General features: G+C 45.2%; 1 protein-coding gene across 3 annotated transcripts in view; it reads right to left on the reverse strand.

Annotated features, from left to right (window-relative positions):
• Positions 1–26,545, reverse strand: part of LOC126427909 (guanine deaminase) — a 145,796-nt gene that overhangs the window by 108,864 nt on the left and 10,387 nt on the right. Inside the window, exon 1 of one of the 3 annotated variants that reach the window (XM_050089801.1) lies at positions 14,385–14,411. The exons of the other annotated variants lie outside the window; for them this stretch is intronic. Coding sequence (XP_049945758.1) covers positions 14,385–14,396 — 12 coding nt within the window. The 5' untranslated portion in view covers positions 14,397–14,411. Of the gene's footprint in view, positions 1–14,384; positions 14,412–26,545 lie in introns of those variants that run through there. 3 annotated transcript variants of the gene reach the window in all.

Raw genomic sequence — 26,545 nt, forward strand, 5'->3', positions numbered from 1 at the left:
TGAGTCAATTTTTACCTCTCTATCTACATTATTCCGTGGTTTATTAAGTTTTCAAATTTATACTGACTTTTTGATCACCCCGTAGATCGCCTTACTGCATAAACCTCAGCACACTACAGAAGAAACACACATGGTCTGTCGTGTGCTAAAGAGCGCAAGAGATTCCCACCGTACCCAGATTCCCACTGAACCCAGGAACCAATACACTTGTACACACGGTCTGACCGAGCGAGGTGACGCAGTGGTTAGGACACTGGACTCGCATTTGTGAAGACGACAGTTCAAACCGGCGTCTGGCCATGCTAATTTACGTTTTCCGTTATTTCCCTAAATCGATTCGGGCAAATGCCGGGATGGTTCCTTTGAAAGGGCACGGCCGACATGCTTCCCCGTCGTTCCCTAATTCGATGGGACCGATGACTTTGCTGTCTGGTCCCCTCCTCCCCAAATCAACCAACCAACATACAGTCTCCACTTGAGGAAATTGTACATGCACTAATCCGCAAGCGTAGTTGGCTATTGGACAAGTGGGCGCATGCGCATAGCTGAACAGAAAACAGGAATCGTATGTACGCAGCTACTAACGAATGTGGCGGAGTAATCTACAGCCTTTGTCGATGCCCCCGCCATACCCACGCTCAATAGCAATTCCTCTGTTCTCTTACAGCAAATCATTTTCGCCTCAAACAGTAAGGTCCACTTGATACAGTTCGCCGGTACCATGTTAGCAGAGACTTCAGCTTCTTTTCTGCGTCAGTGTTATGGCATTAAGCACGCCTACAGCAGCGATTCTTTGGAGTGAGTCCAGTTCCAGCCCGGACTCTCCACTTCAGACATTCCACGGGTTCTTCCCTGTCTCAAAAGAATGCGATAAGATTGAATATCCATTATCTTGACACGATAACAGGTACGGTATTTGAACTTATCACAGGAAGTCGTAATATAAACAAACACTAGATCATACAGTGGCATTTAGCGGCCACAATGTCCCGTCTGACCCGTTCCCATACAGCCACTGGCAACTGTCGCCGCGTGTGCAACGTAGTCCGGCAGAGCTGAAAACGATGTTATGAACATTGTTGCGGAACATACACTACTGGCCATTAAAATTGCTACACCACTAAGATGACGTGCTACAGACGCCAAATTTAACCGACAGGCAGAAGATGCTGTGATATGCAAATGATTAGCTTTTCAGAGCGTTCACACCAGGTTGGCGCCGGTGGCGAGACCTACAACGTGCTGACACGAGGAAAGTTTCCAATCGATTTCTCATACACAAACAGCAGTTGACCGGCGTTGCCTGGTGAAACGTTGTTGTGATGCCTCGTAGAAATGCGTACTATCACGTTTCCGACTTTGATAAAGGTCGGATTGTAGCCCATCGCGATTGCAGTTTATCGTATTGCGACATTGCTGCTCGCGTTGGTCGAGATCCAATGACTGTTAGCAGAATATGGAATCGGTGGGTTCAGGAGGGTAATACGGAACGCCGTTCTGGATCCCAACGGTCTCGTATCACTAGCAGTCGAGATGACAGGCATCTTATCCGCATGCCTGTAACGGATCGTGCAGCCACCTCTCGATCCCTGAGTCAACAGATGGGGACGTTAGCAAGTCAACAACCATCCGCACGAACAGTTAGACGACGTTTGCAGCAGCATGGACTATCAGCTCGGAGACCGTGGCTGCGGTTAACTTTGACGCTGCATCAGAGACAGGAGCGCCTGCGATGTACTCAACGACGAACCTGGGTGCATGAATGGCAAAACGTCATTTTTTCGGATGAATCCAGGTTCTGTTTACAGCATCGTGATGGTCGCATTCGTGTTTGGCGATATTGCAGTGAACGCACATTAGGAGCGTGTATTCGTCATCGCCATACTGGCGTATCACCCGGCATGATGGTATGGGGTGCCATTGGTTACACGTTCATGTTCGCACTGACGGCACTTTGAACAGTGGACGCTACATTTCAGATGTGTTACGACCCGCGGCTCTACCCTTCATTCGACCCCTGCGAAACCCTACATTTCAGCAGGACAATGCACGGCCGCATGTTGCAGGTTCTGTACGGGCCTTTCCGGATACAGAAAATGTTCGACTGCTGCCCTGGCCAGCAGATTCTGCAGATCTCTCACCAACTGAAAACGTCTGGTCAATGGTGGCCGAGCAACTGGCTCGTCACAATAGGCCAGTCACTACTCTTGATGAACTGTGGTATCGTGTTGAAGCTGCATGGGCAGCTGTACCTGTACACTCCATCCAAGCTCTGTTTGACTCAATGTCCAGAAGTATCAAGGCCGTTATTACGGCCAGAGGTGGTTGTTCTGGGTACTGAATTCTCAGGAACTATGCACCCAAATTGCGTGAAAATGTGAAAATTGGTGTAGTAATTTTAATGGCCAGTAGTGTATTTAAAACTCAATCTGTGTAAAAGCGGCTTTAAAAACGCAGCTGTTATAATGTCGTTGTCACGATAAAGTAATTTCCTTACAGTTGTCGAAGAACTCATGTGGAGGAGGGGCGTATTATACAAGATGAGACGCTCAAAAATCTTACCCGCGGCGATTAATGCGTGAGAAACTCTCTCTCCCTTAGCTGTCGCCGCATCCCACATATCTGTCGCCACCGGTTTCTATCATTCCGTGCCTCGCTTTCTGTTTCTCTTTTTGTGACGGTGTCCTTCACCCCATCTAAGCAGGCAACTTTCTTTCTTATTCCCTTTCTCCTTCTCCCCTATAGTGGTGCATTAAGATCATTGGCCATCTGTCATTCGCATTGGCTCGTGCGAGGCGACCAGCTGGTCTGTCTGTGATGCTTCCCTGAGTCTGCGTCGTTTCCCTAATCGTTGTATTTCTGACGTGGTCTCGCCGAGATAGTCTACACGATCTTCTGCGATAGCCTCATTTCCACAACTGTCATTTTATTTTTTTTCCACTAAGCTCACAACACTCCCTGGTCTCCACATACGTGTTTGCTAGTTATCTGGAAGTGGGACTTGTCACTGAAGACATTTCTACTCCATACGGCTCGACGACCAGGAGTGATGGTCTGGGGCGCTATTTCTTTTCATTCTAGTCTTCATCCGCGGCACCCTTGCGGCACAGCGGCCCGTCGACAACGTTCTACGCCGTTTTGTTGCCCTTCATAGCAATCAACTCTTTGCTTACATTTGAGCGAGATAATGCCCGCCCTCACACGGCGAGAGTTTATACTGCGTGTCTTCGCGCTTGCCAGACGATGCCTTGACCAGTAAGTCGCTGGATCGTTCCCCAACTGAGAACGTTTGGAGCATTATGGGCAAGGCATGCCAACCAGCTCGGGATTTTTACGATCTAACGAGCCAATCGAACAATTTGGTACCATAACCCCAGAATTTGTAGACTTAGAGAAAGCTTTTGACATTGTGGACTGGAATACTCTCTTTCAAATTCTGAATTGGAATGTAGTCGAATTAAGTCGGGTGCTGCTGAGGGAATTAGATTAGGAAATGAGACACTTACAGTAGTAAAGGAGTTTTGCTATTTGGGGAGCAAATAAATGATGATGGTCGAAGTAGAGAGGATATAAAATGTAGACTGGCAATAGCAAGGAAAGCGTTTCTGAAGAAGAGAAATTTGTTGACATCGAGTATAGATTCAAGTGTCAGGAAGTCGTTTCTGAAAGTATTTGTATGGAAGTAGCCATGTATGGAAGTGAAACATGCACGATAAATAGTTTGGACAAGAAGAGAACAGAAGCTTTCGAAATGTGGTGCTACAAAAGAATGCTGAAGGTTAGATGGGTAGATCACGTAACTAATGAGGAGGTTGTTGTTGTGGTCTTCGCTCCAACACACCATTGGCGTGAAATTACAGATGTTCCGGAATTTTTTTGAACAGACTTCGTAAACACTGCACGTAGACAGTTGGGGTACATATAGTCTGTCCCAGGCGGTAACGGGGTAGGAACAGCCGTCCTTAACATTAACCATGCCAAACCTGTTAATAACCATGCTGACTCCGCGCCGCTACGGGACAAGGAAAAGAAGAAGAATAAAAGATATCGACTCATACAACTCGCAAATACGCTCGGAATTATAGAAAACACGAGTCAGAGGAAATCCCGCGCCGAAAAGAATCCAAAAACCATACAAGGTCCAGTGTCGAACGAATGCGAGAGCGAAGGCAGCATCGAAAACGAAACGAAAAAAAGGAATGGTGCAAAGATATTATGTAGTCGGTCCGTGGGCATACAGAGTACAGCAACAGTCCAAACATGGGTAACCAGTATACTGCTCCATAGGAGCAACATATTAGAGAGACTGATAATTACACTGCATATAAATACTAAACACTTTTTGAGATTTTATACCACCGTTTCCCATGGTAGCTGAGTGGTCAGTGCGACAGAATGACAGTCCTAAGGGCCCGGGTTCGAGTCTCCGCTCAATGACTGGGTGTTTTGTTGTCCTACTCATCGTCATTTCATCCTCATCGACGCGCAAGTCGCCGAAGTGGCGTCAAATCGAAAAACTTGCACCCGGCGAACGGTCTACCCGACGGGAGGCCATAGTCACACGACATTTACATTTAAGAAAGATATACGGCGCAGAACCTAACTGTCCACACAGAAGGATTTATCTCACATTTCTTTCCGCACTCGGGATAGCAAGGAGGGTGGTTGTAGAGCTTCATCGTTTTCTCCCGAAAATCCCGTCAGGCTAAGAACGGGGTAGAGCGATTACTATTCGGAATGTTTGGGAAGGGTTTTCCAGTTTTCGCCTGATGAGCAAGGGTAATCTCCGGAAAACACTTGTCAGGTTGAGGGAATGGAACTACACTCCTGGAAATTGAAATAAGAACACCGTGAATTCATTGTCCCAGGAAGGGGAAACTTTATTGACACATTCCTGGGGTCAGATACATCACATGATCACACTGACAGAACCACAGGCACATAGACACAGGCAACAGAGCATGCACAATGTCGGCACTAGTACAGTGTATATCCACCTTTCGCAGCAATGCAGGCTGCTATTCTCCCATGGAGACGATCGTAGAGATGCTGGATGTAGTCCTGTGGAACGGCTTGCCATGCCATTTCCAACTGGCGCCTCAGTTGGACCAGCGTTCGTGCTGGACGTGCAGACCGCGTGAGACGACGCTTCATCCAGTCCCAAACATGCTCAATGGGGGACAGATCCGGAGATCTTGCTGGCCAGGGTAGTTGACTTACACCTTCTAGAGCACGTTGGGTGGCACGGGATACATGCGGACGTGCATTTTCCTGTTGGAACAGCAAGTTCCCTTGCCGGTCTAGGAATGGTAGAACGACGGGTTCGATGACGGTTTGGATGTACCGTGCACTATTCAGTGTCCCCTCGACGATCACCAGTGGTGTACGGCCAGTGTAGGAGATCGCTTCCCACACCATGATGCCGGGTGTTGGCCCTGTGTGCCCCGGTCGTATGCTGTCCTGATTGTGGCGCTCACCTGCACGGCGCCAAACACGCATACGACCATCATTGGCACCAAGGCAGAAGCGACTCTCATCGCTGAAGACGACACGTCTCCATTCGTCCCTCCATTCACGCCTGTCGCGACACCACTGGAGGCGGGCTGCACGATGTTGGGGCGTGAGCGGAAGACGGCCTAACGGTGTGCGGGACCGTAGCCCAGCTTCATGGAGACGGTTGCGAATGGTCCTCGCCGATACTCCAGGAGCAACAGTGTCCCTAATTTGCTGGGAAGTGGCGGTGCGGTCCCCTACGGCACTGCGTAGGATCCTACGGTCTTGGCGTGCATCCGTGCGTCGCTGCGGTTCGGTCCCAGGTCGACGGGCACGTGCACCTTCCGCCGACCACTGGCGACAACATCGATGTACTGTGGAGACCTCACGCCCCACGTGTTGAGCAATTCGGCGGTACGTCCACCCGGCCTCCCGCATGCCCACTATACGCCCTCGCTCAAAGTCCGTCAACTGCACATACGGTTCACGTCCACGCTGTCGCGGCATGCTACCAGTGTTAAAGACTGCGATGGAGCTCCGTATGCCACGGCAAACTGGCTGACACTGACGGCGGCGGTGCACAAATGCTGCGCAGCTAGCGCCATTCGACGGCCAACACCGCGGTTCCTGGTGTGTCCGCTGTGCCGTGCGTGTAATTATTGCTTGTACAGCCCTCTCGCAGTGTCCGGAGCAAGTATGGTGGGTCTGACACACCGGTGTCAATGTGTTCTTTTTTCCATTTCCAGGAGTGTATTTTATGTCTGGGACAGTCTTGTCCACTGCCTCACACGAAATCTAAAATTGTGAACGTGAGTAGGGAGGGGTGGGGACCTGGGGGTGTACGAAAATAAGCAAACACTGTGAGAAATGCACGCTTGACCATAAATGCCGATGCTTGCCAAGCCTGCAGCTTGTGCTGTTGTGTTAGACCACGAACGGGAACTGTGGAATGTCCTCAATACGACGCCCGCGTCAGTCGTGGTCACAACAACGTTCTGTGTAGTTGTGAATGCAGTATGTCGGAGCAACGTGCGTTCGAGCGTGGGTGTATTGTTGGTGCTCATATGGTGGGTGCTTCCGTAAACAAGCGGGCCGAAGCGTTTGGTTTTTCAAGAGATACCATATCAGAGATTTATACCGCAGACAGGAAAGGCAGAAAAACATCATCCGCTGATACACAACGTGGATGAAACTGTGTGTTGAGTGATCGTAGCAGATGGTCATTAAAGGGGATTGTGACGAAAAATAAGAAAACGATCCCCCATGAACCATGGACCTTGCCATTGGTGGGGAGGCTTGCGTGCCACATCGATACAGATAGCCGTACCGTAGGTGCAACAACAACAGAGGGGTTCTGTTGAGAGGCCAGACAAACGTGTGGTTCCTGAAGAGGGTCAGCAGCCTTTTCAATAGTTGCAGGGGCAACAGTCTGGATGATTGACTGATCTGGCCTTGTAACAGTACCCAAAACGGCCTTTCTGTACTGGTACTGCGAACGGCTGAAAGCGAGGGGAAACTACAGCCGTAATTTTTCCCGAGGGCATGCAGCTTTACTGTATAGTTAAATGATGATGGCGTCCTCTTGGGTAAAATATTCCGGAGGTAGCATAGTCCCCCATTCGGATCTCCGTGCGGGGAATATTCAGGAGGACGTTGTTATCAGGAGAAAGAAAACTGGCGTTCTACGGGTCGGAGCGTGGAATGTCAGATCCCTTAATCGGGCAGGTAGGTTAGAAAATTTAAAAAGGGAAATGGATAGGTTAAAGTTAGATAGAGTGGGAATTAGTGAAGTTCGGTGGCAGGAGGAAGAAGGCTTTTGGTCAGGTGACTACAAGGTTATAAATACAAAATCAAATAGGGGTAATGCAGGAGTAGGTTTAATAATGAATAGGAAAATAGGACTGCGGGTAAGCTACTACAAGCAGCATAGTGAACGCATTATTGTGGCCAAGATAGACACGAAGCCCACGCCTATCACAGTAGTACAAGTTTATATGCCAACTAGCTCCGCAGATGACGAAGAGACTGATGAAATATATAATGAGATAAAAGAAATTATTCAGGTAGTGAAGGGAGACGAAAATTTAATAGTCATGGGTGACTGGAATTCGAGAGTAGGAAAAGGGAGAGAAGGAAACATAGTAGGTGAAAATGGATTGGGGGAGAGAAATGAAAGGGGAAGCCGTCTGGTAGAATTTTGCACAGAGCGTAACTTAATCATAGCTAATATTTGGTTCAAGAATCATAATAGAAGGTTGCATACATGGAAGAAGCCTGGAGATACTGACAGGTCTCAGATAGATTATATAATGATAAGACAGAGGTTCAGGAACCAGGATTTAAATTGAGACATTTCCAGGGTCAGATGTTGACTCTGACCACAATCTATTGGTTATGAACTGTAGATTAAAACTGAAGAAACTGCAAAAAGGTGGGAATTTAAGGAGATGGGACCTGGATAAACTGACAGAACCAGAGGTTGTAGAGAGCTTCAGGGAGAGCATTAGGGAACGATTGACAAGATTGGGGGAAAGAAATACAGTAGAAGAAGAATGGGTAGCTTTGAGAGATGAAATAGTGGGGGTAGCAGAGGATCAAGTAGGCAAAAAGACGAGGGCTAATAGAAATCCTTGGGTAACAGAAGAGATATTGAATTTAATTGATGAAAGGAGAAAAATATAAAAATGCAGTAAATGAAGCAGGCAAAAAGGAATGCAAACGTCTCAGAAATGAGATCGACAGGAAGTGCAAAATGGCTAAGCAGGGATGGCTGGAGGATAAATGTAAGGATGTAGAACCGCATATCACTAGGGGTAAGATAGATACTGCCTACAGGACAATTAAAAAGACCTTTTGAGAAAAGAGAACAACCTGTATGAATATCAAGAGCTCAGATGGAAACCCAGTTCGAAGCAAAGAAGGGAAAGCAGAAAGGTGGAAGCAGTATATAGAGGGTCTATACAAGGGCGGTGTTCTTGTGGACAATATTATAGAAATGGAAGAAGATGAAACAGGAGATATGATACTGCATGAAGAGTTTGACAAAGCACTGAAAGATCTAAGTCGAAACAAGGCCCTGGGACTAGACAACATTCCATTAGAACTATTGACAGCCTTTGGAGAGCAAGGTCTAACAAAACCCTACCATGTAGTGGGCAAGATGTATAAGACAGGCAAATACCCTGACTTCAAGAAGAATTTAATAATTCCAATCCCAAAGAAAGCAGGTGTTTACAGATGTGAAAACTACGGTCAATTTAATAAGCTACGGCTGCAAAATACTAACACGAATTCTTTACGGACGAATGGAAAAACTGGTAGAAGCCGACTTCGGGGAAGATCAGTTTGGATTACGTAGAAATGTTGGAACACGTGAGGCAATACTGACCCTACGACTTATCTTAGAAAGTAGATTAAGGAAAGGCAAACCTACGTTTCTAGCATTTGTAAACTTAGAGAAAGCTTTGGACAATGTTGACTGGCATACTTTCTTTCAAATTCTGAAGGTGGCGGGGGCGAAATACAGGGAGGGAAAGGCTATTTACAATTTGTACAGAAACCAGATGGCAGTTTAAGAGTCGAGGGGCATGAAAGGGAAGCAGTGGTTGGGAAGGGAGTGAGACAGAGCTGTAGCTATCCCCGATGTTATTCAATCTGTATATTGAGCAAGCAGTAAAGGAAACAAAAGAAAAATTCGGAGTAGGAATTAAAATCCATGGAGAAGAAATAAAAACTTTGAGCTTCGCCGATGACATTGTAATTCTGTCAGAGACAGCACAGGACCTGGAAGAGCAGCTGAACGGAATGGACAGTGTCTTGAAAGGAGGATATAAGCTGAACATCAACCAAAGCAAAATGAGGATAATGGAATGTATTCGAATTAAATCGGGTAATGCTGATGGAATTACACTCCTGGAAATTGAAATAAGAACACCGTGAATTCATTGTCCCAGGAAGGGGAAACTTTATTGACACATTCCTTGGGTCAGATACATCACATGATCACACTGACAGAACCACAGGCACATAGACACAGGCAACAGAGCATGCACAATGTCGGCACTAGTACAGTGTATATCCACCTTTCGCAGCAATGCAGGCTGCTATTCTGCCATGGAGACGATCGTAGAGATGCTGGATGTAGTCCTGTGGAACGGCTTGCCATGCCATTTCCAACTGGCGCCTCAGTTGGACCAGCGTTCGTGCTGGACGTGCAGACCGCGTGAGACGACGCTTCATCCAGTCCCAAACATGCTCAATGGGGGACAGATCCGGAGATCTTGCTGGCCAGGGTAGTTGACTTACACCTTCTAGAGCACGTTGGGTGGCACGGGATACATGCGGACGTGCATTTTCCTGTTGGAACAGCAAGTTCCCTTGCCGGTCTAGGAATGGTAGAACGATGGGTTCGATGACGGTTTGGATGTACCGTGCACTATTCAGTGTCCCCTCGACGATCACCAGTGGTGTACGGCCAGTGTAGGAGATCGCTCCCCACACCATGATGCCGGGTGTTGGCCCTGTGTGCCCCGGTCGTATGCAGTCCTGATTGTGGCGCTCACCTGCACGGCGCCAAACACGCATACGACCATCATTGGCACCAAGGCAGAAGCGACTCTCATCGCTAAAGACGACACGTCTCCATTCGTCCCTCCATTCACGCCTGTCGCGACACCACTGGAGGCGGGCTGCACGATGTTGGGGCGTGAGCGGAAGACGGCCTAACGGTGTGCGGGACCGTAGCCCAGCTTCATGGAGACGGTTGCGAATGGTCCTCGCCGATACCCCAGGAGCAACAGTGTCCCTAATTTGCTGGGAAGTGGCGGTGCGGTCCCCTACGGCACTGCGTAGGATCCTACGGTCTTGGCGTGCATCCGTGCGTCGCTGCGGTCCGGTCCCAGGTCGACGGGCACGTGCACCTTCCGCCGACCACTGGCGACAACATCGATGTACTGTGGAGACCTCACGCCCCACGTGTTGAGCAATTCGGCGGTACGTCCACCCGGCCTCCCGCATGCCCACTATACGCCCTCGCTCAAAGTCCGTCAACTGCACATACGGTTCACGTCCACGCTGTCGCGGCATGCTACCAGTGTTAAAGACTGCGATGGAGCTCCGTATGCCACGGCAAACTGGCTGACACTGACGGCGGCGGTGCACAAATGCTGCGCAGCTAGCGCCATTCGACGGCCAACACCGCGGTTCCTGGTGTGTCCGCTGTGCCGTGTGTGTGATCATTGCTTGTACAGCCCTCTCGCAGTGTCCGGAGCAAGTATGGTGGGTCTGACACACCGGTGTCAATGTGTTCTTTTTTCCATTTCCAGGAGTGTAGATTAGGAGATGAGATACTTAAAGTAGTAAAGGAGTTTTGCTATTTGGGGAGCAAAATAACTGATGACGGTGAAAGTAGAGAGGATATAAAATGTAGACTGGCAAGGAAAGCGTTTCTGAAGAAGATAAATTTGTTAACATCGAGTATAGATTTAAGTGTCAGGAAGTCGTTTCTGAAAATATTTGTATGGAGTGGAGCCATGTATGGAAGTGAAACGTGGACGATAAATAGTTTGGACAAGAAGAGAATAGAAGCTTTCGAAATGTGGTGCTACAGAAGAATGCTGAAGATTAGATGGGTAGATCACATAACTAATGAAGAGGTATTGAATAGAATTGGGGAGGAGAGGAGTTTGTGGCAAAACTTGACTAGAAGAAGGGATCGTTTGGTGGGACATGTTCTGAGGCATCAAGGGATCACCAAATTAGTACTGGAGGGCAGAGTGGAGGCTAAAAATGTAGAGGGAGACCAAGAGATGAATACACTAAGCAGATTCAGAAGGATATAGGCTGCAGTAGGTACTGGGAGATGAAGAAGCTTGCACAGGATGGAGTAGCATGGAGAGCTGCATCAAACCAGTCTCAGGACTGAAGACCACAACAACAACAGCTGCAGATGTTACTTCAGACCTGAATGTCGCACTCACAAACTTTGTCAGCATCGAAACAATACAAAGGGAGCGCCATAAGCAGGGAACTCGAGGGCGTGCTGGAATTTCAAAACCACTCATCATCGACGCAAATGTCTGTGACAGGAAAATGTGGTGTGGAAGCCATAAAACCTGGACTATAGAGCAATGGATGAATGTCATTTGTTCATACGCGTCTTGTTTCGCGAATGTTTTAAGGGAGGATCCCTCGGTTTGGGTTCAAAACCGTGGCAGATTGCCACACCCCCTGGTTTCAGCCAGTGCCTATACCCGGCATAAATAATATCTCCATGTTAACAACGTGGTTCACGCATGTAAAGTTAACTAAAAATAGTGGTGCGTAATTATGCAGATGGAGTCTGAAGATGTTAACCATTACGCTACACAACCAGGGAGTGACACGTTCCTTTCTTTAAGCTCTAGAGCATCACAGGAATTTCGAATTTTTCTCCGTCGATCACTCGCAAATAAGGGCCCACCAGGTGCGTGGCTGCAGGGTGGAATCCCCGGGTCCTTGCTTATATCACCGTGTAGATGGTTTCAAAAAGTCGCTCCCAGCGTTATGGACCTCTCCTTGTAAGTGGAAAAACTTTTTTGACGTGGTTATTCGAGTAGCACTTTCGCGATAGACGGGACAAATGTACGGAATGGATGTACCTGTTTGATGTGCAAATAATGACCATGTGGAGAGTAATTACACGATCAGCTGCACATTACGTGTATTACCTACATGTATTATCGTCCTTTTCATTTCAACACTGCGACCGCCTTGCCCTTCATTCACGAACATTTCTCGATTATTTTTTTCGAAAAGTTTCAACACCAATACTACCAAGCGTTACATCACTGCACTCGTCTTTCCAGGAGTTTTCGAATACGTTAGTAAAAGTATATACAGCAACTTCCTGATTCTTCGATTGCGGATTAACTGTGCATAGTTCAGCTTTTTTGACCACCGTGCATCGTTCGGCCCTTTCGACAGAAAAAATAAAATAAATTAAATCAAAAAAATTTAAGCATAAAGTATGCTGTTATAATTAGAACGAATGTTGTCGTTTAGAATACAGTTTTCTGGTTGAAGACTAATTGATGAAAGCGTCCGTAAATGATTAAATGTGAATGCCTGTGAACCGGCTGAGCGACGGAGAACAGAAATTGTTGGACAAGGGCAGAGAGCAAAGATGCGCCGAGCGAAGAACCCACCACCCCCAAGCCGAAGCACTGAAATGCATTATCCGTTATAGTGAGACACACAGAATTTGTTTGACCGTATCGATACTTCAACTCTCCAGGGAATGGAGACCATCAAAAAGAAAACGAAAGAAAAACAGAGGTGGGAAAAAGTCAACAATTATTGAACGCAAGCGACACTAAATACGCGACTTTTTAGGGTAATTTTGAAAATAGGTGGTCAGTTTGCGGTGGCGAGTACAGTAACCCGTAAGTAAGGCAGTGGGTTTTCAGATTTGACATCTAACGCGTTTTGTAATACCGTGCGTCTCAGGTCCGCAATAACCCGAAATCCATTACTTCTTTATCTTCTGTTTATTTATTAGTTCAGTAAATCTTTTATACATCCAATATATGACAGAAATTGGACAATATTTTAGTGTACAGTAACATTAGACGAATAAACTAAATTGTTACCCATATAATCAATACGCTGTAAAAACAATTATTAAATAAAAAAGATTTAACAGCTCTTTTGGATGCATTTACGTGACTGGTGCTCTTAACGATTTCTGGAAGATTATTGTAGAGTGCTACACATGAATGATAACACCCTTTGGACACAGAGTTGTTCTGCAACTGTTTACATGTATATTTTTCCTTTACCTAGTAAGGAGCTAATGAACAGCCGTGTTTAGGAGAAAGACATGCTTCATCATCATCATCATCATTATCCACCACCACCATCCTTTTTTCTCACGACTGTTAAAAACCCTTTCTCTCAGCAATGAGCGGACGTATTAAGTCGAAATTTATGTCACATATTAAGGTCTATGATCCCTTCGTGGTGTACAAAATTAATACTTCTAACTTAATGCAGTCAAAAGATACGGCCATTTGTGTAACGTATTTTGATACTCGAAAACTCACCCATCAAAACCTACAGTTCTCTTCCCGTTGACTTAGAATCGTGATATTTGGCACGAAACAAAGTTTCACGGTACAACTAATGGAAAAAAAATACGAAAAGTGTTAATTTGTAATTATATCACACGAAATAATTTTTTTTTTAAATTTGGCGGCACTCTGGTTAAGACCATTTTTTCTCAGGAACGGGCAGATGTATCTAGTTCATATTTATGTTATTCTGCTGTTGTCTGTCCTCTTTGAGACCCCATTTTCTCAGGAACGTGTAGACGTGTATCTTGCCGATATCGATAATAGGCAAAAATCGTCGCGATCCTTGATTACCGGGGTGGATGAACTACATATAAACATAATTAAGTTTGTACGGAACACTTGGTGTGAGAGTTCTGCTCGCACGAGGATAGTTACCTCGAAAGATAACACCATATCTCGGTAGCGAGAAAAATACACACGTTTTACAGTTTCGTGAGTTGCATTGCTGGCTATCACTCAGATTACATACGTTAAACTTTAAGAGTTTGAGTTTAAGGACGATATGTGAGAGTTCCATTTTAGATTTTCTTGCCAGCAAAGGCCTAGAAACTTTGTTCAAATGGCTCTGAGCACTATGGGACTTAACATCTGAGTTCATCAGTCCCCTAGAACTTAGAACTACTTAAACCTAATTAACCTAAGGACATCACACACAGCCATGCCCGAGGCAGGATTCGAACCTGCGACCGTAGCGGTCGCGCGGTTCCAAACTGAAGCAGCTAGAACCGCTCGGCCACCACGGCCGGCTAGAAACTTTGTCTCAGCGACATTTTGAATTACCTGGTTGTTCATGTGAATTACTGGTTTTCTGCATTTTTATTTTGGTCTGAAAGCGTAAAGTACCTAACGTTTTCTGTGCGTATAAAATTAAACTGTTGCCTAATGCAAGAGTTGAGGAGGATTAAAACATGCGACAAAATACGTGCCCCTCTGCGTAATATTATTTGCCGAAAACCTCGTTTCGATGTCTTGTAGCGTTCACGAAATTACAGGAGTGTTACGACTCACCGAGCGCGTATTCCGTAGCATAGTGAATGAGTTCCGAGAACTCGCGTGCTCACTAGATCAGCAAATAAGTACCTGCTGTGTAAAATATCATTTTTAAAACTAGTGACATTTGTTCGCGAACGTGATGTTAAGCGGCAATCGCGAGTAGGAACGTGCCGTGTCTCCGTCGGTGGTGCGCAAACGCAGACTGCTTCGTTTTACTGCCGGGATGACCTTGGGCGAGCAGTGTCGTTGGCAATAGGCGCGTATGTCTCTCTCCCGTGAGCACTGGGTACACGCTGCAAGCACGAGCGACGCACGAAGGTTCTGTATTACATTACGTGTTCCACGCCGCTGGCTTTCGAAATCGGGGTCGTTCTGCCTGAACGTCTGCCCAGAATAACAGAGAGACCTAAATGAACTACAGTGGAACCTCGCTAATCCGTCTGCTACGGAACCGCCGGTATGGTCGGAACGCAAAACAGGTCGGATTACCATAGGAACACTTTTATTGATCCGCAACTCCACAATACAGTATGGTACAATTTCAATTTTGTGCTGGAAATACTGTCTGAAACATTGATCTATGTCAAACCAGCAACAAAATGAAAACGTCGACACACTAAAAAAAAATCTTACACAAAAGTTTAGTACGTATACTGTAAAATACGTCTGTATCGTGTGATTAGAATTCTTACTGTGAGTGAAAGTTTAACAACTGTACGTACCTTATTACAGTACTTCACTGACGCACAACTGACTCATTATGTGCACTAAGTGTTCTTGTAGGGATCATTTTGTAGTGAATCACACTCACGAATGTTATACGCTTGACCAGGGAACAGCTCAAACTCTAAGTTTTCAAATTTCGAAACAAATTCGTGGGCAGCTCTTCCGACAGCAGGCAGCTTCTCGCTGTAATTAATTAAATTTCGAATGCCATATCGCTTTTTCCACCGATGTAGCGAGCATTCACTCGCTGTAAATCCTGGATTTTCTTTCCATCTAATTTTTCATACAAAGTCCGTGCCTGTTCTTTTATGATTGGTCCAGGTGACGGAATTCTTTTTCTTCTGCCGTGTTCAATGCACGCCCACAAAGCATTGTCTATAGCTTCACTTTTAGGGTTCTGCAAAGTCTTGCATATTTTGAGTACTTTGTCATCAACAATCGTCGTTGTGCAACTTTCAAGAGTTTTCCTCATTTTTCCGCACTCTTCAACTGTTGTTGAACAACTCCAACTCCCACTTCACTCGTAATATTTTGCAGAGACTCGCCTTTGTCTAACCTTACAAGGACTTTTCCGTTTCCCCGCTAAGGACAGCGTCAAATGTTTACGTTTGACTGACGCCGTAATTTTGTTTTACAGCCTTTGATACGTAAGAAGAACGCTTTCACAAGTTTATAAAACATGGGTGTCCGCAATAATAGTTATTTATCGAGTTATTTCATAGTAAAACTGATCGACGTGCCGCACCTATCATCGGCCTACTGCCTGCTGATCGATATCGTAGACGGTGTATCATTGACAAGACCAAACCAACACCGGAAATGGGATGGTTAAACCAAGCGGGGAGTCGAACCATCCAGTGTCGGATTAGCGAGGCGGCTACGCACATCGTGAAAGATTTGAGAGAAATGAGCAGGTTATTGGTCACTTCAGACCCACATAAACCTATTGGTCGTGGATATGAGTGCTACTCGAACTAAAGCTGCAGACAACGCGGTGATATATCAAATTAACAACTAAACATTTGTAAACTTAGAGAAAGCTTTTGACAATGTTGACTCGAATACTCTCTTTCAAATTCTGAAGGTGGCAGGGGTAAAATACAGGGAGCGAAAGGCTATTTACAATTTGTACAGAAACCAGATGGCAGTTATAAGAGTCGAGGGACATGAAAGGGAAGCAGTGGTTGGGAAGGGAGTAAGACAGGGTTGTAGCCTCTCCCCGATGTTGTTGAATCTGTATATTGAGCAAGCAGTAAAGGAGACAAAAGAAAAATTCGGAGTAGGTATTAAAATTCATGGAGAAGAAATAAAAACTTTGAGGTTCGCCGATGACATTGTAATTCTGTCAGAGACAGCAAAGGACTTGGAAGAGCAGTTGAATGGAATGGGCAGTGTCTTGAAAGGAGGATATAAGATGAACATCAACAAAAGCAAAACAAGGATAATGGAATGTAGTCTAATTAAGTCGGGTGATGCTGAGGGAATTAGATTAGGAAATGAGACACTTAAAGTAGTAAAGGAGTTTTGCTATTTGGGGAGCAAAATAACTGATGATGGTCGAAGTAGAGAGGATATAAAATGTAGGCTGGCAATGGCAAGGAAAGCGTTTCTGAAGAAGAGAAATTTGTTAACATCCAGTATTGATTTAAGTGTCAGGAAGTCATTTCTGAAAGTATTTGTATGGAGTGTAGCCATGTATGGAAGTGAAACATGGACGATAAATAGTTTGGACAAGAAGAGAATAGAAGCTTTCGAAATGTGGTGCTACAGAAGAATGCTGAAGATTAGATGGGTAGATCACATAACTAATGAGGAAGTATTGAATAGGATTGGGGAGAAGAGAAGTTTGTGGCACAACTTGACCAGAAGAAGGGATCGGTTGGTAGGACATGTTCTGAGGCATCAAGGGATCACCAATTTAGTATTGGAGGGCAGCGTGGAGGGTAAAGATCATAGAGGGAGACCAAGAGATGAATACACTACACAGAGTCAGAAGGATGTAGGTTGCAGTAGCTACTGGGAGATGAAGAAGCTTGCACAGGATAGAGTAGCATGGAGAGCCGCATCAAACCAGTCTCAGGACTGAAGACCACAACAACAACAACTAAACAACTGCTCCCGAACAGTCCATGAAGGCCCAACGATACCGACCGGCCGCTGTGGCATCCTTGGCCCACAGGCGTCACCGGATGCGGATATGGAGGGGCATGTGGTCAGCACACCGCTCTCCCGGGCGTACACCACTTTCCGAGACCGGAGCCGCTACTTCTCAATCAAGTAGCTCCTCAGTTTGCTTCACAAGGGCTGAGTGCATCCCACGTGCCAACAGCGCTCGGCAGACCGGATGGTCACCCATCCAAGTTGCTAGCCCAGCCCGGCAGCGCGTAACTTCGGTGATGTGACGGGAACGGGTGTTACCACTGCGCTAAGGCCGTTGGCACTGATATATCAAACTCCCAATCTAAAGGTCAATACACGGAAGGGAGAATTACAATACCAACATTTGACTGCCACGCAATTCACAATGAACGATTCTGAAACAAGCACTGCGAAACAGAAAAAAAATTAAAACTTCTCAAAAGTGAACAGCGCAAAACGTCCTGACGGATTCCCGTTAATTTTTTCTAGGAATGCGCTGCACAACATATTTCCCAAGAATCTCTCGCACAGCAGGCAGTTCTGTACAATTGGGTGAAAACACAGGCCATAGCCGTTTACGTAAAGGTAAACGAAAACATGCACAGAGATTACAGGTCAATGTCACAAACGTCACATTCTTGTGAAATACAACTTCTACATCTACATTTATACTCCGCAAGCCACCCAACGGTGTGTGGCGAAGGGCACTTTACGTGCCACTGTCATTACCTCCCTTTCCTGTTCCAGTCGCGTATGGTTCGCGGGAAGAACGACTGTCTGAAAGCCTCCGTGCTCGCTCTAATCTCTCTAATTTTACATTCGTGATCTCCTCGGGAGGTATAAGTAGGGGGAAGCAATATATTCGATACGTCATCCAGAAACGCACCCTCTCGAAACCTGGCGAGCAAGCTACACCGCGATGCAGAGCGCCTCTCTTGCAGAGTCTGCCACTTGAGTTTGTTAAACATCTCCGTAACGCTATCACGGTTACCAAATAACCCTGTGACGAAACGCGCCGCTCTTCTTTGGATCTTCTCTATCTCCTCCGTCAACCCGATCTGGTACGGATCCCACACTGATGAGCATAACTCAAGTATAGGTCGAACGAGTGTTTTGTAAGCCACCTCCTTTGTTGATGGACTACATTTTCTAAGGACTCTCCCAATGAATCTCAACCTGGTACCCGCCTTACCAACAATTAATTTTATATGATCATTCCACTTCAAATCGCTCCGCACGCATACTCCCAGATATTTTACAGAAGTAACTGCTACCAGTGTTTGTTCCGCTATCATATAATCATACAATAAAGGATCCTTCTTTCTATGTATTCGCAATACATTACATTTGTCTATGTTAAGGGTCAGTTGCCACTCCCTGCACCAAGTGCCTATCCGCCGCAGATCTTCCTGCATTTCGCTACAACTTTCTAATGCTGCAACTTCTCTGTATACTACAGCATCATCCGCGAAAAGCCGCATGGAACTTCCGACACTATCTACTAGGTCATTTATATATATTGTGAAAAGCAATGGTCCCATAACACTCCCCTGTGGCACGCCAGAGGTTACTTTAACGTCTGTAGACGTCTCTCCATTGATAACAACATGCTGTGTTCTGTTTGCTAAAAACTCTTCAATCCAGCCACACAGCTGGTCTGATATTCCGTAGGCTCTCACTTTGTTTATCAGGCGACAGTGCGGAACTGTATCGAACGCCTTCCGGAAGTCAAGAAAAATAGCATCTACCTGGGAGCCTGTATCTAATATTTTCTGGGTCTCATGAACAAATAAAGCGAGTTGGGTCTCACACGATCGCTGTTTGCGGAATCCATGTTGACTCCTACATAGTAGATTCTGGGTTTCCAAAAACGACATGATACTCGAGCAACAAACATGTTCTAAAATTCTACAAGAGATCGACGTCAGAGATATAGGTCTATAGTTTTGCGCATCTGCTCGACGACCCTTCTTGAAGACTGGGACTACCTGTGCTCTTTTCCAATCATTTGGAACCTTCCGTTCCTCTAGAGACTTGCGGTACACGGCTGTTAGAAGGGGGCAAGTTCTTTCGCGTACTCTGTGTAGAGTCGAATTGGTATCCCGTCAGGCCCAGTGGACTTTCATCTGTTGAGTGATTCCAGTTGCTTTTCTATTCCTTGGACACTTATTTCGATGTCAGCCATTTTTTCGTTTGTGCGAGGATTTAGAGAAGGAAGTGCAGTGCGGTCTTCCTCTGTGAAACAGCTTTGGAAAAAGGTGTTTAGTATTTAAGCTTTACGCGTGTCATCCTCTGTTTCAATGCCATCATCATCTCGGAGTGTCTGGATATGCTGTTTCGAGCCACTTACTGATTTAACGTAAGACCAGAACTTCCGAGGATTTTCTGTCAAGTCGGTACATAGAATTTTACTTTCGAATTCACTGAACGCTTCACGCATAGCCCTCCTTACGCTAACTTTGACATCGTTTAGCTTCTGTTTGTCTGAGAGGTTTTAGCTGTGTTTAAACTTGGAGTGAAGCTCTCTTTGCTTTCGCAGTAGTTTCCTAACTTTGTTCTTGTACCACGGTGGGTTTTTCCCGTCCCTCACAGTTTTACTCGGCACGTACCTGTCTAAAACGCATTTTACGATTGTCTTGAACTTTTTCCATAAACACTCAACATTGTCAGTGTCGGAACAGAAATTTTCGTTTTGATCTGTTAGGTAGTCTGAAATCTGCCTTCTATTACTCTTGCTAAACAGATAAACCTTCCTCCCTTTTTTTATATTCCTATTAACTTCCATATTCAGGGATGCTGCAACGGCCTTATGATCACTGATTCCCTGTTCTGCACATACAGAGTCGAAAAGTTCGGGTCTGTTTGTTATCAGTGGGCCCAAGATGTTATCTCCACGAGTCGGTTCTCTGTTTAATTGCTCGAGGTAATTTTCGGATAGTGCACTCAGTATAATGTCACTCGATGCTCTCTCCCTACCACCCGTCCTAAACATCTGAGTGTCCCAGTCTATATCTGGTAAATTGAAATCTCCACCTAAGACTATAACATGCCGAGAAAATTTACGTGAAATGTATTCCAAATTTTCTCTCAGTTGTTCTGCCACTAATGCTGCTGAGTCGGGAGGTCGGTAAAAGGAGCCAATTATTAACCTAGCTCGGTTGTTGAGTGTAACCTCCATCCATAATATTTCACAGGAACTATCCACTTCTACTTCACTACAGGATAAACTACTACTAACAGCGACGAACACTCCACCACCGGTTGCATGCAATCTATCCTTTCTAAACACCGTCTGTACCTTTGTAAAAATTTCGGCAGAATTTATCTCTGGCTTCAGCCAGCTTTCTGTACCTATAACGATTTCAGCTTCGGTGCTTTCTTTCAGCGCTTGAAGTTCCGGTACTTTACCAACGCAGCTTCGACAGTTTACAATTACAATACCGATTGCTGCTTGGTCCCCGCTTGTCCTGACTTTGCCCCGCACCCGTTGAGGCTGTTGCCCTTTCTGTACTTGCCCAAGGCCATCTAACCTAAAAAAAACCGCCCAGCCCACGCCACACAACCCCTGCTACCCGTGTAGCCGCTTGTTGCGTGTAGTGGACTCCTGACCTATCCAGCGGAACCCGAAACCCCACCACCCTATGGCGCAAGTCGAGGAATCTGCAGCCCACACGGTCGCAGAACCGTCTCAGCCTCTGATTCAGACCCTCCACTCGGCTCAGTACCAAAGGTCCGCAGTCAGTCCTATCGACGATGCTGCAGATGGTGAGCTCTGCTTTCATCCCGCTAGCGAGACTGGCAGTCTTCACCAAATCAGATAGCCGCCGGAAGCCAGAGAGGATTTCCTCCGATCCATAGCGACACACATCATTGGTGCCGACATGACGAACACCTGCAGATGGGTGCACCCTGTACCCTTCATGGCATCCGGAAGGACCCTTTCCACATCTGGAATGACTCCCCCCGGTATGCACACGGAGTGCACATTGGTTTTCTTCCCCTATCTTGCTGCCATATCCCTCTGGGGCCCCATTACGCGCCTGTTGTTGTGTTATCCACATACGATACATTACAGCCGGCCGGGGTGGCCGAGCGGTTCTAGGCGCTAAAGTCTGGAACCGCGCGACCGCTACGGTCGCAGGTTCGAATCCTACCTCGGGCATGGATGTGTGTGATGTTCTTAGGTTAATTAGGTTTAAGTAGTTCTAAGTTCTAGGGGACTGATGACCTCAGAAGTAAAGTCCCATAGTGCTCAGAGCCATTGGAACCATTTGATACATTACAATCAGTAGATGCATAATATCTTCATAGATGTACGAACGACTGGATGAATTTTTGATTAATAGATACCAATACATTATATGCCTAATGGTTGGCGAATGTTCAATAGAAATGAAAATAATATCAAATGTGCCTCAAAACTGTTCAACTCTTTCCGCCATATCGACGGTATGTTGGGACAGCTTGATGAATATTGTTCTTCAGGTGAGCCAAGAACCCATGACGATCGTTGTAAACAAGTGATTTTAGATAGTCCCATAAAAAATAGTTGCAGGCACAGATGATTTTATGAGACAGAAGCAAAACACCATCAGGTTATTCATTGAGGGGCTGCAGTCGCTTACAGGAAACGTTTATCACACGATGACTGTAAGAAAATGTAGATTCGGGGAAAATTTAAATGTACCGTAATCGATAGCAGCTCTCTTTTAATGAGCTTAAAATCGAGATAAACCCGACAATAAAGAGAGAGGGAACCTCACAATATACAATTACAAGAGGAATGCTCAACTTCTGCAGCCCATCACATCGTTTAGATATTTAAGGGTAATAAAGGGTGGGACACATCTACTTGCTTATTTAACAGCTAAATTAAAAAAATGCAGACATATATTTAATTCTTTGAACAGTATCAGGTACAACATTCAAATCTTATATTTACACAGTTTTGAACATTATATCTGGTATATAGTGTCCATTGTTCTCAGTATACTGCGTTAGTCGAAATAGGAATTTTCGTTCAACTCTTTCCGCCATATCGACGGTATGTTGGGACAGCTTGATGAATATTGTTCTCCAGATGAGCCAAGAACCTACGACGATCGTTGTAAACAAGTGATTTTAGATAGTCCCATAAAAAATAGTTGCAGGCGACCGTGCTGGCCAACTGCAGATCACCCCCCCTCCCCCTCCCCCCGCCACCACCATAAGGCGATGAGACGTCCTGAAACTCATGAATCATGTGGACACAACGGACAGAAATCACTGAAGCTGCCTGTTGGTTTCCTTGAAGAAACAAAATGGACCGATTATTCCAACTCGATAGCGCGCACCGAACAGTTAAACGTTCTCCGGCGGTACGAGGGCTCCAATAGCGCACTTCTGCTTATTTACAGATCCCGAAACGTGAAAGTTAGCCTCATCACAAGTGTGTCGTGAGACATGCCTAGAGACGCTTCACATGCATTTTCTCGTGCAACAAAAGCGCGTGGATTAAGTTCCTGCACGACAGCCAATTTGTATCAATGAAATTTTAGTTCTTCATGATGGATTCACCTCACAGAAGGAGCAGACAGACAACCCAACAGCAACTGCGTGTTTGTGGGCAAAGCGCTGAGGAGTTCGCAAAGCAATAGTCTTTCCATGACCGCGGGTGATTCTAGAAGTCAGTCAAAGGGGGGGAGGGGGGGGCGACTAATGGGGTGGAGGGGGGAGGGGAAATGAAATATCGCTTAAAAAAGAAGAGTTTGGATCCCCCACCGACAAATTGGTAAAATTTGGTTTTGCTTAAAGTAGTTTTTGGTAACTGTTTTGGAGTTCAGGGTAAAAAAATGTGCATTATTAAATAATAAGATGTCCATTTTAAGTTAAATGATATTTATTGGTTTAGATTCTGAGCTATTTGCAGCTTTTATTTTTTTGTTAAAATGTGTTTGAAATACATTGCAACCTATACGGTTACATAATTATATAAAAGAAAGATTGAATCTCTTGGGGTAATACATTCGCTGGTTTCTGAAGTCATTTTATCCAGTGTTCTTAAGTCATTTTATCCAGTGTAGTATAATAATCCATGGGAGGGGGGGGGGGGAATATAGTCCCACCCCCTTGCCACTGCCCCTAGCCATGACAAATATTTTGGGGGTGACCGCGCTCTTTAGTGTGTTCCGTATCTCAGTTCGTTAAGAACAGAACCCTACTAGAGTCACACTGCTGTCTGTCTGTCGACAAACATTTTGCTCAGGAGTGAGTAGACGTATCAAGCTGAAATATGAAGGTCTACGGTTTCCTGGCGATATAAAAAAGTGAAGCATCTAAATCAATGCAGTCAAAAGATACAGCCATTTATATAACATATTTTGATACTACCAAACTGAGTCCTCAAAACCTATACGGTACTTCCCGTTGGTCTAGAATCACGAAATTTTGCAAGTAAAATGTTTTCACAGTACAAGTAAAAGGAGAAACACGAAATTGTTAATTTGCAATTATATCATACGAAAAAAAATTTTTTTTGTTTGTTGTCCGTTTTCAAACTTGAGATTAAAAAACATTCTCGAAAGTCTTGGAATTCCTGGGACCTATATCTTGCCAGTATCAATGACGATAACAGGCGGAAATCGACGGTGTTATCGATTCCTGGGGTGGATGAACTGTCTAGATACACAATTAGGTTTGTACGGAACCCTCAATGCGCGAGTCGCCCAAGCACCTGTTTTTTTCCCCTTTTTTCCCCGTCACGTTTCACTTAGGTGGTTTACCGATGAAACAAGCGAAAGCCGACGAGGAACACGACCACGGCGAGCAATACTGGTAAGCCTACGGAATGTACTCCTGCAAGACGACGATTGAGCGACATGGGCGGCGAGAAAACTATGCCTCGACAACGAACGAATTCTGCACTTTCGTCTATTCCACGATGCTAATTCTAAACCGAGCGAGGCTACAACTTAACGATCCGCCCTCTGGAATGTGCCTAGCCCCACCCTCCTCGGAGCAAACTCCATAGCAGGGAAGCTGAACGGACAATTCAGATTTGTTGGAGGGTTCTGGGGCAGAAATAGTAAAGAACTGACATTTACGTCGTTAGTCCGCAGCAGTTGGAAGTCCTACCACCGTATAGTTGGTGGCGACTTCAGTCTACCCTCGATATGCTGGAAAAATTATACGTTTAAAGCCGGCGGCAGGCATAAAACGTCATCCGAAATTGTACTGAATGCTTTCTCAGAAAATTATTTTGAACAATTAGTTCATGAGCTTACTCGAAGCGTAAATGGTTGTGAAAGTATACTTGGCCTCTTAGCAACACATAATCCTGGACAAATAGGGAGTATCATGATGAATACAGGGATTAGCTGCCACAAGGCAGTTGCTGCTAGGCTGAATACCGTAACACCCACAACCATCAAAAAGAAACGCAAAGTACATCTATTTAAAAAAGCCGATAAAAATGCTCTTAACGCCTTTTTAAGAGACAGTCTCTACTCATTCCGATCTGATCACGTAAGCGTAGAAAAAAAGAGGAATGATTTCAAAGAGATAGTATCGACGGCAATTGAGAGATATATATACCACATAAACAAGTAAGTGATGGTACTGATCCCCCATGGTACCCAAAACGGGTCAGATTGCTGTTGCAGAAGCAACGAAAACAAGCATGCCAAATTTAAAAGAACGCAAAATCCCGAAGATTGGCAAAGTTTTGCAGAATTTCGCAATGTGCGATGCATAATTTCCACGACGAAACTCTGTCTCGAAATATGGTAGAAAACTCAAAGAGATTCTGGTCATATATAAAGCACACCAGTGGCAAGACGCAATCAATTCCTTCACTACAAGATAACAATGGTAAAGTCACTGATGACAGCGTCACCAAACACAGTTAAACGCGGTTTTCCGAAACTCCTTCATCAAAGAAGACGAAGTAAATATTCCCGAATTCCAATCAAGAACAATTGCGAAGATGTGAACATACAAGTAGATATCTTCAGTGTAGCAAGGCAGCTTAATCCGGCCCAGATGGTTCCTTTCAGAGTATGCAGATGCAATAGCTCCATAATTAGTAATTATATACAACCGCTCGCTCACAGAAAATGCCGTACCTAAAGACTGCAAAGTTGCTCAAGTCACACCAATACCCAAAAAGGGAAATAGGTGTAATCCGTTGAATTACAGGCCCACATCACTAACGTCGATTTACAGTAGGGTCTTGGAACATATACTGTATTCGATCATTATGAAGTACCTCGAAGAAAACGATTTATTGACACATAGTCAGCACGGATTCAGAAAATATTGTTCTTGCGGAATACAACTAGCTCTTTATACTTACGAAGTAATGAGTGCTATCGACAGGGGATTTCAAATTGACTACTTATTTTTAGATGGCTTTAGACACCATTCCTCACAAGCGTCTTCTAACCAAACTGTGTGCCTATGGAATATCGCCTCAGTTGTGACTGGATTCGTGATTTCTTGTCAGAAAGCTCACAGTTCGTAGTAATAGACGGAAAGTCATCGAGTAAAACAAGTAATATCCGGCGTTCCCCAAGGAAGTGTTATAGGCCCTCTATTGTGCCTGATCTATATTAACGACATAGGAGACAATCTGAGTAGCCCTCTTAGATTATTTGCAGATGATGCTGTCATTTACCGTCTTGTAAAGTCATCAGATGACCAAAATGATTTGGATAACATACTTTTGTGGTGCGAAAAGTGTGAAGTAATTCACATGAGTACTAAAAGAAATCCGCTAAATTTCGATTACGCGATAAGTGACACATATCACATCCACTCTTGGCTCAACGCAAACAGATTGACATTGAATGTAAATAAAACAAATTATATGCAATTTGGGAAAAGATGTCAAAATGTAAATCTTGATCTGGTGTGGGGTGACAAAGCCTTAGACAGGTGACAAAGCCTTAGACAGAGTGACATCCACAAAATTGCTGGGGATTCATGTGGATGAAAACTTAAATTTTAATGACCACGTAATAAAACTTGCACAGAAACTTAATTCAGCCTGTTTTGCTCTCAGAATTATTGCAGATGTTTGTACCTCAGAGGGTGCCAGAATGGCA

Source organism: Schistocerca serialis, chromosome 12 (assembly GCF_023864345.2).
Source record: "Schistocerca serialis cubense isolate TAMUIC-IGC-003099 chromosome 12, iqSchSeri2.2, whole genome shotgun sequence".
In the NCBI taxonomy this organism is placed as follows: domain Eukaryota; kingdom Metazoa; phylum Arthropoda; class Insecta; order Orthoptera; family Acrididae; genus Schistocerca; species Schistocerca serialis.